At 42.6% G+C, this 16,570-nt stretch overlaps 1 protein-coding gene across 30 annotated transcripts in view; it reads right to left on the reverse strand.

Annotated features, from left to right (window-relative positions):
* Positions 1-435: 435 nt before the first annotated feature.
* EBF3 (EBF transcription factor 3) overlaps positions 436-16,570 on the reverse strand; it is a 134,280-nt gene continuing 118,145 nt past the window's right edge. For 8 of the 30 annotated variants that reach the window (XM_054206161.1, XM_054206173.1, XM_054206164.1 and 5 more), the window contains 5 exons: positions 16,270-16,335; positions 15,450-15,627; positions 14,049-14,237; positions 13,429-13,626; positions 436-6,015 (listed from right to left, as the gene is read on the reverse strand). In XM_054206161.1, coding sequence (XP_054062136.1) covers positions 5,696-6,015; positions 13,429-13,626; positions 14,049-14,237; positions 15,450-15,627; positions 16,270-16,335 — 951 coding nt within the window. In that variant the 3' untranslated portion in view covers positions 436-5,695. Of the gene's footprint in view, positions 6,016-6,094; positions 6,319-13,428; positions 13,627-14,048; positions 14,238-15,449; positions 15,628-16,269; positions 16,336-16,570 lie in introns of those variants that run through there. The other 22 variants (XM_054206172.1, XM_054206170.1, XM_054206168.1 and 19 more) reach the window with 8 other exon arrangements.

Raw genomic sequence — 16,570 nt, forward strand, 5'->3', positions numbered from 1 at the left:
AACTGGCCAAACTGCATCAAAAAAGCATGGCCAGCAGGGCGAGGGGGGGATCCTACCCCTCTGCTCCGCTCTGTGAGACCCCCCTGCAGTGCTGCCTCCAGCACTGGGGCACCAACAGCAGAAGGACACAGAGCTGTTGGAGCGGGGCCAGAGGAGGCCCCGGAGATGCTGGGAGGGCAGGAGCCCCTCTGCTGGGAGGACAGGCTGAGAGAGCTGGGGGGGTCCAGCCTGGAGAAGAGAAGGCTCCGGGGAGACCTTCCAGCCCCTGCCAGGCCCTAAAGGGGCTCCAGGAAAGCTGGGGAGGGACTCTGGAGCAGGGAGGGGAGCCATGGGACGAGGGGGAAGGGTTTTACACTGGAAGAGGGGAGATTGAGATGAGATGTGAGGAAGGAATCCTTTGCTGTGAGGGGGGTGAGCCCCTGGCCCAGGTTGCCCAGAGCAGCTGTGGCTGCCCCATCCCTGGAGGGGTTCAAGGCCAGGTTGGACGGGGCTTGGAGCAACCTGGGCTGGTGGGAGGTGTCCCTGCCCAGGGCAGGGGGTGCCACTGGATGATCTTCAAAGTCCCTTCCAACTCAAACCATTCTATGAATCTACACTGTTAATGTCACCAGCTGAAATGGGGAACCCACCAAGAAGGTCTCAAATCCTCCATCGGTTACTTTTGACCTGGGCGCTGAGAAATAATATTTGATTTCTTCTATGTAACAATGAAATGTAGCATTACGTAGGAGAAAAAGAGATAGCTTGGATTTAATTATTTAATTTATACAATTTAAAGTTCTAATATAGTTCATTTTATTTAAAACTTCAGTATTAAATTAAAAAAACTTTAGTATTAAAAACTTATGAAGTATCTGAGTAAAGGTAGTGATCACTTTTAAAATGACACACATCAACTTTTAAAAACTTTTTTATTACTTCTGGGACTTTAGGAATGTTCCTCCTTCGTATGCTTTTGTAGAGATTGTTTGCATACTCTGACTCCAGCCTGAGCGCTTTCTCTTCCTCTTCCTGTAAAACTTCGGGCAGTACATTGTATAATGACAAGTGACCAAAAAAAATCAATTTGTAATCTGATTTGAGGGTTTTGATTTCCTCTGATGAGTTTAAATTTCATTAAAAGCAACCTTATTTGAACATAAAAGAACTCCTTGAAGGGTAAAACAGGGAATTGTCTCAAAGAGTATAAAGAATCCAAACTCTTTTGTGCTATTTATTCACGGCATTAATTGTGAGGTCCAACAGGCGGTGTCGGTTGGCAGATGCACCGTTATCGGCCCCGCGATCTGCACGAAGAGGGGAAAAAAAAGCACAAGGGCTCACATTCAAAAATCGTTCTTTGGCGTATTGACACTTTAGTTATCAACAGCCCTTATTATCTGCTTAGCGGCAGATCGCAGCTTGCCGGTGACATAATAAGCTACAAATCACTGATGGGGCCTCTCTGCATTCTCCTAATTGTGTGTATTCTCTAGAAAAAAATTATCGTTGGGCCTCTTGTCTTGATGAGAAATTGACATTTTCTGGCGGAGCCTGGCGAGCACTATGTGGGGAGATAAGACTTATAGTTGTTTTAAAGGAGTGCAGCCATTCTTTCCGAGGCCTCTTTATTGCTCTAGTTGACCCACTTGATGAGTATGGATTTCATGAGGTCTTTTTCAGCATTTGAACTATAAAAGGTTCAGAATGACACCACCCCTTATAGACAAAAGATAACCTTGCCCTTTGAATATATTGATTCTTTATTAACTAGGCTGTTTAATGCAATGAAATGAGGCATTAGATTGAAGCCTATTTCAAGTGCTTTGAATAATCTTTAAAAGCTTGAAAGACCTTAAAAAGCTGCTCCGCAATAATTGGCATATACTTTTAGAGACTCCATTCCTTCATTTTGATTAAGGAATTTTTATCATCTTCCTATGTCTAAACTCGCTATAGGCTGACACAACATATTTTCTCGCCAGGGCTATTGCCAAGTTACGGATGGGGATGTGTCGCAGGTGGTGGATTGCTCTAGGACTTGTCATTCCTGGCACAAAACGTACGGGATTTCTTCTGTTGTATTTTCTTTGCATTGAAACTTAGACAAACCATTTAGACGCTCATTATTCCAACCTTTGAAACAAACCTAAAAGGAAAAGCGCCGGTAGGCATCGTGCAGGCTTTCATCCCCATAAACCGTCTTATTTTTTAGTGGGATGCATCTGATTATGCCGCCGTTTAAACAAGATACACACTCAAAGCGGAACAATTTTCAATGCATCATAATAACGATAATCCAAAGTGCTCTATATTTTTAACATCTATTTTTGTCAAGCGTGAAAACTATGGAAATACTGGAGAAGAGAGGAGGCATAGTTAAATATCCCGGTTTGCCTTCTTTGTAAATTGTGACTACGGTAAGGTGCACCTTCTCATCACACTCCATCACTTAAAGGCTGAGACACGGGGTGACGAAGGAGAGACTCAGGCACACGGCGTGTCCTTGGGCAGAATAGGGACGTACCCAAGTACAGACATTTACTTTGGAGCTCGGAGTTTCTCAGTGCCCTCTCGAAGTCGTCAGCAGCCCTCTGCTAACGACAGGATAAAACTCGGGTAACGAACTCCCCGCTTTCCTGGGATTACCGGGCAGCCAGACCCATATTCCGGTAGAAATTCTCTTTTTGTGGTGGTCACCGGAGGATGCAGGCAGAGGTTGGGCAGGGGAGGGGAACCCAGCCCTGTGCTCCGGGCTCAGCATCGTCACCGTCACCCACCAAACCACCCTCCCACCGCGAGGCCGTGGCATCCCCGCCGCCCCGCATTCTTATTTCAAGCACATTATACGTACATCGCACGTACTACAGTCCAGAGGATGAAATAGTTGCGTTCGGTATTATAATTAGCAAAAAGCATTTTCTTCCTTATCAGCGTTCAAAAGACGAGTACGTCGACCTTCGGTGTCAAAGCGCCGCACGGAAAATTTGGGTTGTGCTCTGTTTAAAATAACTTTTCCTGTTTACAGGCTTTTACAATATGATATTAAAATAGAAAAATAAATAAATAAATACTGTTACCTTCACTTTACAAAAAGGGTGTCTGAAGCACTGTTTTGGTTAAATACTTCACCAAGGCTGAGCGACAAGTCACTGCCGGGCTGCGGAGCAGAGCTCTCCTTCCTCCTCCTCCTCCTCCTGGGGGCTGCCCCGAAAAGCCCCCGCCGAGGACTCTGCTTTTCCTTAACTGAGACACAGCCTCGAATTCTGGTATTTAGAAATGAAACCCCCAGCCTCGCAGTTTTGTTTTGTTTTGTTTTGCGTTCAGTCACTTTTTTTTTTAATAATCAAACCAGATAAAATTACTAAAAATGAAATTCACAGACAAGAAATACTTTAATTAAATATTGTGTAAAATGAACATTTTTTTTTTTTTATACAGTTAAATATATGAAAAAAATGTACAGATAAAACAATCTTATTGTAGGGTCTTTAACAGTAAAATCTACCATTTAGTGAAGCTTTCCGTCTGGAGACAATGAAGCAATGAGTGCATTGACTAAGTAATCTAAAACACAAACAGATTGCATTTATGAAGAAACTTGCAAACTTTCTTAACATGTACACGTGACCTCTTCGTTAGCGCAAAACCTCACTTAGACAAAATATAACGGAGGCGATTCAGTTCCAAAGTGACTTCTCAGGCTTTTCCACCTAGCTAAGCCTTCTTCCTTCTCCCAAAGGAAATGCGCGCGGCATTTATCAGCTGGGATACGCCGTATCGTTCTTTTAAACCCTTTAATTAATGCTGGACTAAAATGTGCATTTTTGCCCAGAAAGGAAAAAAAAACAACGAAACAAAAAAAAACCCAAAAACCCCAACAAAACAACACCCCAAAAATCCCTCCTTTTTGGTTAAAAACTTGAATTCTGCTGCAGTTTGCAACATGTTTTGCAGTGCTGCGTTTGCAAACTATTTAGTGCAAAGTAAAAAAAAAATAAAATAAAAAAAAAAAAACAACAAAAAACTCCACGTTTTTCTCTATGGATTTGGCACTAAGAGCCACGAAATGCGACGGAGGTCATTCCAGTTTAAAAAGTACAGTCATCTACGGGTCTGTTACAAAAAGTTCCGTAAAAAAAAACCCAATAAACCTAAAGAAACAAACCCCAAACATTTAAAAACTGTGGATGATCCTGATTTCGCGTGAAACCTTTGTCTTTTTTAAACAGTGCAGGGGTCGGGAGAATGCAGAGTGCAGCAGAAAATAGACACAGGAAGGAGTGATAGATTTGTACACCAGGTTTGTGCTTTTGTTTTGTTTTGTTTTTTTTCTTTTTACACCAGAAATCATCCAAATGAAGTAGTGATTAACAATTGTGGTGTAAGCCTGTGATAAAACAGCACAAAAGTTCTTCAAAGAAGTTCACTTTTAAGGCATCAGAGAAGTTAATGTGGCAAACATTTTAATTAAAACATCAGAAGTGAATTTATTTTAAACTTTAGGCCTCTGAATTTTTCCAGTAAACACAGTTCAGCTATGTGGCAAAGTCATGGGTGGCAGCTAAAAATGACTTTTTACAATCTTTAAAAAAAAAAAAAAAAAGAAAAAATTTAAAAAAATTAAAAAAAAGAAAAAAAAAAAAGAAATGCAACCACAAAATAGATTAGTCTTTTTCGTGGCTGTATCACATGCACATACTCTACTAGTATCCATTACAGCCATGTGGCACAATTTTGATTTGACTATACAACAAACAACTTTTTTTTCAAAATTATTTGTTCTGATAACTTAAAAATAATATAAAAATAAACAATGAATTTGACTTTTCCTCAAAAATATAAAAAAAAAAAAAAAAAGAAGGATGGAAAGTCTAAATAATAGCAACTTTATGAAGCACAAATGAAATGTACGGACACTAATTTATTTTAAAAGAAAAACATGAAGGCAACGGTTCTTGGCTTAATGCTATTCTCAGCATCACAATACCAGGCCATAACAAAAACCAATACATACAAGAAAAAAAAACAAAAAAAACAAAAAACAAAAACAAAAACACAACGATGAAAAGCAATATACAAAATTTCAAAGATAAATACAATATTTATAGTTGATATGTTACAAAATAAATTCCCTTAGTGACTGCAAGTGTTTATGTGAAAGAAAGTGTTGCAATGAATAAGACTATTTTATTCCTTATAGGCTTCATAAGGAATAAAATTTGCTTTTTCTAAATATTTAAGTGGATCTGAAAAAAATTCAAGACAAGTGTATAAATATTTAGCTACAACTTTGGCAAAATCACAAAAGTCTACAATTTTATAACCACATACAAAACACATTAGGGAAGAAGGATCTAGAAGTCAAAAGGACAATTTTCTGGTACAAGAAACATAGACTTCACAGTAGCCTAAGAATGCAATAGTATACAGTGCTAGCAAAAGTTGAAAAAATGTTGCAGATCACACTTGCTTAACAGGAAGCTCTAGCAGTGGAAGTATATTTTTTTTTTTTTTAACCAACAGACAGTAGCAATTTTTCTTTTTTTTTCCCTCTGTCAGTGTGCTTGTTGAAGGCAAGAGAATTCAATATCAAAGTTACAATTTCTAACTACAATAAGTTACAAAGTTCCATTTCATTAAGATGAAGTTAAGCAATGATAAACCCTCCCGCGCCCGCCCCCGCGCCCCGGTTTTTGTTTTTCTAATCATATATTCATCCTTTTTTTTTTTCTTTTTTTTTCTTTTTTTTTTTTTTCCAGTTTGATGGCTCATAACCTCCTTGGCCCCCCCCCTTTTTTTTTTTTTTTTCCCCCACCACAAAAAAATATTTCACATTATAGAGATACACAACCATTGTGAATCTAGTTATGAGTACAGAAAAATGTTCGGAGGCATTTTTCATCAGTGTTTCATGATAATCAAAATGGTGCATCCACAAAGTTTCTCCCAACACATAGCAAGTACTAGACATAGCCAAGACGTAATCAGAAACTTTATACAAAATAGGCGTCGCTTTTTCCTTATTCTTCAGGACTGAGAAATGTGAAAATATGAGAAAAATTCAGTCAATAAAATGGAATTGTTCATGAAGAAGTAGGTTGTTTGCATGTAGATTCTTAATAGTTTAAATAAAATCTTTAAACAAAGTCTTTTTTTTTTTTTTTTTTTTTTTTTTGTAGCATTTCGATTTGTTGCTGATTCTGTGTGAAGATACTGTTTCCATCAGCATGTCTTAATATACTAAACTTGTCCCCTAAGCCCATCCTCTGAAGCTTGGTGCTACGGTAGGTAAACAAAAGTGACTTTACATTGGCGGGACTACAAGCCCAGACATAGCTAAAAGAAAAAGAGAAGAGAAATCAGCCGTTATTAGCACGCTTGCGGTAAGGCACGTCTGGTTCAAAGCGACCGCGATGCTCAGCAGGACGGGGCGGGGGGGATGCAGACCCGGGCTCCTCCACACCGCCCCACGGCATCCTCCGAGCGAGGGACCGGGGGCACACCGCGGCCAACGCTCCCCGAGGGCTTCACCGCGTCAGAGGCGGCTCCGAGCAGGGTGTTGGACCCAGAGCATCCCGGCTCCTGCGGCACCTCCTGGCTGAGAGCCAGGAGGGAGCCAGGCTGAGGACCACCGCGGTGGCTCCTGGTCGAGTCAGGCATCCCCCGGGGACATCCCCCTGGCGGGAACCCCACCGAACCAACCACCGCTCCGTGCCCAGACCCACCACCTGGGCAGAACAACCTCCACTTCCACGATTGTACCTTACGACAACAGCGGGGCTGAGCAAGTCAAGGACTCTCAAAGACCAAAGCCAAGCACCCGGCACCTCTCTCAACTCCGGAGGCCAAGCGGCGTAAAAAGGCTGGAGATTAATACCCCTGACCAGCCACCTCCTTTCTTTTTTTAAACAGATAAAGACTGAGATGCCAACAACTACGGCTTTTTTCCTAGTTAACTCTTTGGGAGAAACATAATTCAGACAGTCTTTAATTTTAGTGTTGTTTAATTTTTGCCATAATGATATTTCTCATTAATTTATGTACAACAGATATTAATAAATTTGTTCGTGTAGTGATGTGAACTTCAATTTCTCAGTTCATTAATTTCAACAATATTAATTTATTTCAGATTCGCTGTTAGAGCTTTACGGTTTGGAAGCGCTGGGTCCGTACACATTTCATACGTCACGCAGCCTCCTCCAGCAGCGCGGGCTGCGCGAAGGGGGCCCCGAGCAGCTCTGGCCCCGCAGGAGAGATGATGCCAAGGACTTGTATGGGACCGTATCTCTCTAAAACACACCTCAAGTGATGCTCCTGAAACAGGTCAAAGTTTTCCAACTCTGCTAGTTTTTTCCCCAATGAGATGTACAAGATATGTCAAAAATCGAAACAGAAGCTATAATTTTGCTTAGCTTATAATACTGCATGTTTTAAACCAAAACGGCAACTGAAATTACAAAACTTAACTGGAGAATAGTGCGTATATTGGCAGAGACCCTTTCTACCCAAAATATTTAGTTTCCTTATCATATTTCCACTAAATCTCTTGCACTCCACACTATGCTAGCCCGGGACAACAAAAGACCTAGCTCTGCATTTAGACCTGCCCAACCAGGTGCTCTCAGGTTGACTTCTTCTGGGAGGTTTCAGGCAGCAGGAAGCCTGGCACCACGTCAAGGCAGCCCCAGGGAGGTTTGGTTAAATGGGGTGCAGCTGAACTGGGGGACATGGGAACTCATTTTGAGGTGCTGTTATCATAAAATCATGGAATGGTTTGGGTTGGAAGGGACCTTAAAGGCCACCCAGTGCCACCCCCTGCCCTGGGCAGGGACACCTCCCACCAGCCCAGGTTGCTCCAAGCCCCATCCAACCTGGCCTTGAACCCCTCCAGGGATGGGGCAGCCACAGCTGCTCTGGGCAACCTGGGCCAGGGGCTCACCGCCCTCACAGCAAACAATTTCTGCCTCAGATCTCATCTCAATCTCCCCTCTGTCAGTGTAAAACCCTTCCCCCTCGTCCCATGGCTCCCCTCCCTGCTCCAGAGTCCCTCCCCAGCTTTCCTGGAGCCCCTTTAGGGACTGGAAGGGGCTGGAAGATCTCCCTGGAGCTTTCTCTTCCCCAGGCTGAACCCCCCCAGCTCTCTCAGCCTGTCTCCACAGCAGAGGGGCTCCAGCATCTCTGGGGCCTCCTCTGGATTAGCTCCAGCAGGTCCATGTTCCTCTTGTGTTGCCTATGCTGCAATACAACCCTCAGCTGCCCTGGACAACAAGATCACCACATGTCAACCCAAAATATTGGGTCTTCCTATCTTTTCAGGCTCAGGTTGAGGAGGGGTCTGTCGTCCCACTTTACATCAAGGTGATGGTGAGACATAAAGGCTACGTCTCGGAGCCAGCACGAGACGTGCTCTGCCAGCACGCCAAGCGAAGTGCAAAAGCCCAGAACTGATCCAGACATTTGCTTTTCAAAGAACAACTTAACAGAAAAAAAAGTCTAGATTTATCTTCCAGAGGTTGCGTGCATAAACACCTTAACAAATAGCACATGGTTACTTGGTACCTCTTACACGTTTTCTGTAATCTCATGTTTGGCTTCTGCTATGTGAAAATTTATGTTGGCTGCTGCATACTTTTATGGGGGAAAAAAGTCCAAATTCTTTAATTTAAGTGATTTAGCCATTTTTGTTGCATTCTATCTGTGGCACAACGGGAGGGTGGGTGCAAAACTGGTGCTCCAGACCTTTATTTCACTATTTATTTTAGTAGCAACATTTGACAATTGTGCTTTTCTGCACTACGTTTCCTGCTGTGCAAATTGATACCTAATGCCTTCTTAAAGAAAAATGGGGTGGCTAGTTTTTTAATAATAATTTTAACAGTTTCATCCAGGGGAAGACCAGAAAATTAAGCAGGATGCAATTTTAAAAGAATATAGAGAACCTTTTGCTCTGCATTACAGTCATAAACCTTAACCAGAGAGCAATATCTTCCACAATCTATAAAAAGTAAATTACAATTGAAAACCAAATTTTGAGCACATATTGTGCTTCCAACTTTGCAGCGAGACTGCACTTTCTCACTAAAAAAAAAAAAAAAAAAATTATTTTATACCTTAAATGTCCACTGTTTCAAACAGGAAGAAGCCCTCTGCCCTAAGGAACCCATATGTGAGCATCCTGCTCCTAAAAAATGTGTAAGTACTTAACTTTCTGGTCATAGGCTATGCAACGGAGGTCATACAGAATTCACAAGATTGTGGCTTTTTGGGTAAGGCCCAAAGGCCCTTTTTTGTCGACTGACAGGAGTGAGCCATGCCCGCAGGACAGCAGAGAGAGGGGTACCACCTCTGCGAGCTGCTGCCTCCGAGTTTTGACCCTAGTTAGGGTCTGAGTTGGCCGGGGACGGGTGCGCAGCTGGCAGGGTGGCGTACGAGTGCAGCAAAGAAGACGACAACACGTTAGCTCTGGCTGACATTGCCTACACACTGACCATCCTGAGATTTCCCCAGATCATCTTCTTTTTTATTCTTTTTCTCTTCTTCTTAACCTCTGTCTTGGATCTCTTTAGAAAAAAAAGTGGATCCCCTTGTTGAGTCTAGACCTCTCCACGTTCCCTCTTGGGCAGTAAGTCCTAAAATGCAGAGTGGCTTTGTGGGGTCACTTACTAGCAGCAAGATCTTGCTTCTAGTGTGGTGAGCTCAGGTGGTCCTGATGCTTAAGGTGACGTTACCACAAGCCAGAAGTTAGAGCAGCTCTACCTCTGCTTTGTCCTATATTAGGAGACAAAACAGTCCATCTGAGGTCCAGATGGATCTTCATAGCTCTGCTCCTGCTTTCTCACCACCTCAGATGTACCAAGAACAGCGTTTTTTCCACACACAAAACCTACAGTGGTTCACCCCACAAGGACTGGTGCAATTAACCCCCGGAACCCTGTAAAAGGACTACGTGTGTCTGCAGGGCGTTATGTGTTGGGGTTTGCTGTGCTTTCATCTGCCTCTGCCCGGTGCTAACAAACCTTCACAGCAAAAACTGGGCTGCCTGGCCCCGTCGTGCTGCTGTGCCGTGCCTTGCCATAGCGGGGTCAACCAGCTTCCCTGACAGCTAGCCAACTGGCTTTTATTTCAGAATGGAGCTTATGTGGGGAAAGGCAATGCAACAAGCAATGAGAGAGGATGTCCTGCCCTGTCATTAAAAGAGCACGCCATCCCTTCTTATCCAGATCCATAAACTGCAGGTTTTCCCTCAGATACAACAACAGGGACCACGAGCTCTTCTGTCTTGGGTTGACTAAATGTATGGGACCGTCCCTAACGGTGCAGACCCCTCAGCTGCCACTCGGCTCCTTCACATCCCGCTGTGCAATGCGTCTCTCTACTTGAAGATCACCGAAAAGCTTTATCTGCGTTGGACTGCAGCTCTTGAATTCTGTATTTTAATTTAATGTAGAAAATGTGCTGATCAGAAAACTCTCAACCTGCTTGTACAGGGTTCAGAAAGTAACTAAGTAAACTTTACAAAGGGCTCAATGCCAACAAATGACAAAGAAAATTGGAAGAAGGAAGCAGAAACCCCCTAAATAACTGTAGCGGTAAAATGCAGTGTAAATAAGTATCTCCTGCTTTGCTGCCTTTTCTTTACAATGTCTCACGAAGGAAGCAGATGACAAATTCATCCCTGTCTTGCCATTCAGTTCTGGCTGCAGCTCAGCTCAAGGCGCTGGCTGAGATCTGTGAGGACAGTTGGGTGAAGCGGTGTCAATCCAGAGCCTTTTGCGAGTTCAGTCTGAATTAACTCAACAGCTTCGGTTGGAAAAAATGATGGTGCCTCTGCTGTGGTGATAAAGGAACTCACCACGGATACGTCAGATGCAATTCGATTTCCTCCTCAGCCCAAGAGGACTTGAACCCCCAGATTTTGCCTTTCGCTAGAGTACCCTAACTCTCATGACACAGAGCATCACCTCATGGTGCTGTGCTACTTTGCATAAATAATTCAACTTTTTGTCAAAACCCAGGAACTCAGTGCTCTAATTACCAGACCACAAAGACGTTCTTACTAGTTCTCTGGGTCATTTTACTCAACGCAAAATGATCCTGTTTAACTGCTGAAGCTGGGCGAGGAAAATATGAAAATTCCTTTTTTTTTCTCCAACGTTTCTATTCCTGTTCAGTTTGGCTGCCGAACCAAAACCCCAAGTTCCTGCGCATCCCTACACCTGGATGCCTCCGCGGTTTCCAAGTTCGGAGTGCTCGGTGGGGCAGCGGTGCAGGCCTCAGGGGCACCTAACCTCGAGCGCCAGCAACACCCACGGGATGCTGGACATCGCCAGGGATGACCCCGGGTCTGCGGCCAGGATTGCAGCACCCTGAAATCAGGGGTGGAAGGGATTGCTCCGCCTTCGCTGGGCTGCTGGGCATGGAAAAAGCTTAGTCCAGAGGAGGGCTGGGCCTCAGCCTAAGAGCTAGCTTCACGAGCTATTTGACAAAACCAGCACTGGTTGATTCAAAGTCATCTACCGGGCATTTATACCAAAAGCAGTTTGTACCTGAGGATGAAGACGTGTGATACTGGGGGCTGGGGAGGGGCCAAGGGAGGCTGGCATTTAGCCTGCCCGGTTCTTCCGAAAACCCCACTTTGCAGCCATCTAGACCTTCAGGCACCTGAAACCTTGACTATCTGATGGGAAGCCCTATATTTACATACCGAAATTACAGAAATTTAGATCACTTAAATTTAGATCTTTAAATAATATTTTTTTCAGAGTAAGTCAATATCAACAAATTAATGAAAATATATATATATATAAAAAATACCTGCTACAGAATAACTGCCTCAGATCTGAGCCATGTGTTACCACAGTATTATTTTTATTTTATTTTATATTTTATTTTATATTATTTTATTATTTCAGTATTTGCTTTTTAAACTAGTGTCTTTTTAGAAAAAGTAGGAAAGTAGGACACTGGATTATTTTATGAATGGATAATCTTTTCTAAGAATATTGCTTATACCTGGGATAGTTTTCTACTTACAGTAACATAGTAAAACTTCCACTAAAGACACATGCAATGAGAGAAATTGTTAATCTAATTATCCTTTTCTTTAACATGCATCCTGCAATAAGGCTGTAGGATTGTTGGATTCCTGAAGGTCACCCTTCATTGACCTGAGTGCACAATAAGCTCTCGGATGCTTCTTTGGGCCAAGAAGTTAATATCAAACTACAGGGACATCCGTTTTGAGATCCTGGTCTCGGATGGGCTGGATTTTTGGTGGTCAGGCAGTTTATGTCTCTCCAAAGCACCTTAAATGAGATCCCACAAAACGCAGGTGTCCAGAATTAGTTTGGCAAATCGAAATATCTGCCTTCATCTGTTTGCCTGTGAGTGCTCATCACGCTGTGGCGATACAAAGAACAAATAATAACTGGGCTACCCACGTCTTACCTAAGGAAGTCAAGAGGAGCGACGACCTCGGGGTAGGAGTGTCTGCCACCCCTTCTGACTTCCACGGGATCTGAAGTGCTCCAATTTACTGCTCTGGGCCATGAGGCTCCTTATTTGTGAATCGGAGGCAAACAAACCTTTTTAACAGTTCTAATGCATCTGACAATACCATCCATCTCCTAAACTTTAAGATATGCCATAAAAAGGAAGACTTTGTTCATATTTTTATTCCTCCACCAAACATACACTGTACTGTAATTCCTCCTGCCCCACTGCCAGCAGGTGACCATGGAAATTCTGCAGCTGATTGATAAATTGTTCATTACTCTACCCACACGAAAACGCACAGATTATAAAAAAATGCATAAGCTTAAAATTGCCTGCCTTAATTAAAATATTTAGTTGTTCGTTTAGGGAAGTAACCACTCTAACCCCACGGTAGGAGAGTGAGAGGGACCAACCGAACATGCAAACTCAGCGCACAAGCGGCCAGCTAGTCCAAGGGAAGGTTAGTTCACTAAGTAAGAGCTTAACCCGATCTAGATTAATTTGATGTATTTCAAAATAACTATTGCACCGCACGTAAAATGAGGAAACCACACCACAGTATGCTGGAGCGCTGCTGGTTTTAAACGTCTGTAGAAACGTGTTCAGAAAACACATAAACACAAGGAGTACACAAAACCTCCGAGAAGCATCCAGTCTTGCTTTAAAATTTAAGGCACGAACTCCTAAGGGAAAATGCCAGAAAAACAACTAATGTTTTCTCTAACGCAAGTATTAAAAGTGAACTAAGATTTGCTTAAAATTTTAGCATACCACTCCCGCTGCCCTATTTCTTCTCCTGCTTCCGCACCGCTACGAGAGCACCAGAAACCCCAAAACACAGCGTACAGCGAGGTACCTTTCTCCAAAACGAACGACCGGGGCTTGAGTGTATGCACCAAAAAAAAAAAAAAAAAAAGCAATACACAGAAAATTGAGAGAGATCCGGCTCACCTTGAAGTCCATTTCCATTTGCACTGGTGCAAGATGGTGGAGGAGAGGCTTGGGGCCTGACAACAGGAGCAAAGGCGCTCTTTTGTTTCACTGCAGAGATGACATTGGCAGGTGAGAATGAGAAAATGCCGTGTGTACTGCTACAGTTTGAAGGGAGGGTGACCGAAGAGGCTGCCATGGTAGGGCTTGACGGCACTACTGCAATAAAGCAAAAATAATCAGGACTCAGATTGAGGTTTTCACGGCAAACACGGAAAAAGAGAGTGATAGGGCCTTGCCTCTTAAAATATATATATATATATATAAAAAAATATATATAAAAAAAAAAATGAAATGCCTTGGCTTGGCCACTCTCTGGATAACAGGCAAACTCTTTTGTGTTGGACTTTTGTTACAAATTGCGCAGTCCAATTTTTTATTATATTTTTTTTTTTCTATCTGAGATTGTATTATGGCACAAACAGATCAATTTATTATATTCGTTTTTACGTCCAGCCTCCAGAGTCACCCCTCCTTTTATCCAGTAGCTCACAATATAGGAAATCAAAACAATGCAAGTATTTGATTTTGTAGTAAATATGAATCTATATGATGATGTGTTACCAAAAATAGACACTTACTGCCATAAGGAGAGTTAGCTGAGGAGCCATTAAGAAATCCAGGGGAACCTGGTACACCTAGATTGGGCATGCCGGCATTGCCATATCCATTCATGCTATTGCTGACTGTGTTGTAATTGGACTGCTGAGGAGTACTGCTGGGAACATATCCTCGCGGGGAAACACTGCTTGTGTTGCGACTGTAACCTACTGTGTTAGAAACCCCCCCACCCCAAAAAAATAATGTTATTTTATAATATAGACTTAGGGCTGGGGGGTTTCCTCATGCAGCATATATTACACAGTTTTAATTGATTGCACAGCTTTGCTCTAAGTTGTCTCTTACTGCCCTATCAACTCTCGCAGTTTGAGATAACCTTATCACGCCAACCCTACTTAAATCATCCGCGAGCACTCTATGTTGTCTCTCCTCTTAGCACAGACAGCCAACAAAAGCTCTCTTCGATCCAGCTGTGTCAGGTGCCTTCACGTTTGTCTTTAGGAGCAATTATCAACAGGCTCGAGTCCCGCTTTGTACCAACACACTGAATGAACTTTCAGCCTCTCCAGACCTTCAAATGCCACCGCTGACAAGGAAAACTTTTTTGTTGCAGTGATTTACTTTAAAAGGCTGTTTTGGGGTCTTCATTTTGTGACTGATATTTTTATACTAACAACAAGCTCGTACTTTCGTAATGTGTAGCCATCGGTGAAAACTAATTCGAGATCAAGTACAGAATTTTATAAGGCTTATTAGCCTGGAAATGCATTAAAAGACAATCTTTTTAGAAGAGGAAACATAGCAGAATCAGGATTTTAAACAACAATTTGTTCCTATCTGGGCAATCAATTTAATAATTACGTTGCAAGCAAAAAATATGGGTTTGAACATATCTAATAATCCTGCTTCCCTCCTTTCATTAGTATCAAAATTAATTTCAAATGCAATATGCTACGTGCATTTTCAATTACAACAGGTAAATTAAATCAACTATTACTTTTATTAGTAACATATATGTCACACATGCCTATAAACAAAGTATTTTAAAATCACAGACATCCAATTAGATTTATCTGTGTAAATATTCCAAAACCAGGTGGAGATACCTAGACATAATTGTTTTATAAAAAACATACACGTTGTATATTTACTGTGAATAATAGACAGCTTTCTACACCTTGCCAATTTTATGTAATTTTTTTTTTTTTCCACTGGAGATGCTTTATGATAAACAGTAAACGAAAGAACAGGAAGAATTAAATATTACGAGAAAGTTAAAGACGGCATTTCATCACACGCTCAGACATACGACTACGGGGAGAAAAAGAGGTAGAACACAGCCGCGATGCCAGCGCGGATTAATAGGCACTGGCCAAAAAGAGCCAACAACGGGAAGGTTTAACTCTTGAAATCCCACCTACCTTGGTCGTTGGCTTGCGATGTTTCGGAGACATTAACGGCGAGCTGGCTGCTGAAGGAGTTCACTCCCATCATGCCAGTGTGAGCGGGAGTGTTGGCGAGAGTGGGGATCTGGTTGTGATTGCGGGGCACACTGTATAACGCCTCAGCAATGTCAGCTGCTCGTTTCAGGATTATTTCCTAGAAAGACATAAAACGAGCACTGACAACTAAGAAACTGATTCGCACAAACACTCCAAGTTCAAATTGACAGAAGAGATTCACGTGCAGTGACAGTAAGGGTGGGGATTTTGCTGCTTCTTTCAACTGTTTTCCTTCCCGCACACCGGAGCGCTAGGCAGTTTCACGTCAACACAGTAAGAAATAAAGAAATTAATGTAAAATTACAGTTTAGCGCTGTTAAGTCATGTGAAAATTGGAACATACACGTTATTCTTCCAGGGCAGTAGATGTATTTTCAGCAGTTTGCAAAATACGGTATGCTTTATCCGCTCTGTTTAGCAGATTTCTTTAGGACTTCCCATTAGTCACTGTATATTTTGGCCCGAGTTCAAGGTTATTCTCTTGCCTTAATGATTGCTGATGCTTTTGGCACCTTACACTTAATCGTCATTTCTGATAGGCAAACTAGCCGTGAGAAGAGAATGGGAAGACGAAGAAGCGTTTCCCTCCGAGCATCACATCACGTCCCACGGCCCTCAAGGTGCTTGGCAATGGCCGGCTGGGTACAAAGGGACCGCGCTGGTGCTCCGCCAGCTCCGCCAACAGCAGGTATCGGTTTCCATTGGAGGTGTGCAGGCCAAGACTGGGCTTGTCACCTACCTGGTTGTTATGGGGCATCCCATATAGGGCTTCAACAAGGTCTGCTGCTCTCTTAAGTAATACTTCCTGAAGAAAAAACAAAGAGCCTGCGTTATGTTTCACTCCATAAACCGTCCCAAGCAGAAAAGAGAAGTGCAACAACGCTGGCAGTTCGCGGTGGCATCTATAATTACGAGGAACCGATAAAGTGGGTAAAACACATCACGCGCTGTCCTGGCGCTCTCGCTATATTTAGTGGCCGTATTACAAAGATAGGAAGGTATTTTGTTTTGGAGGAAAATACTGTTTGAGGTTTGAAGTC

This window comes from Rissa tridactyla, chromosome 6 (assembly GCF_028500815.1).
Source record: "Rissa tridactyla isolate bRisTri1 chromosome 6, bRisTri1.patW.cur.20221130, whole genome shotgun sequence".
NCBI lineage: Eukaryota > Metazoa > Chordata > Aves > Charadriiformes > Laridae > Rissa > Rissa tridactyla.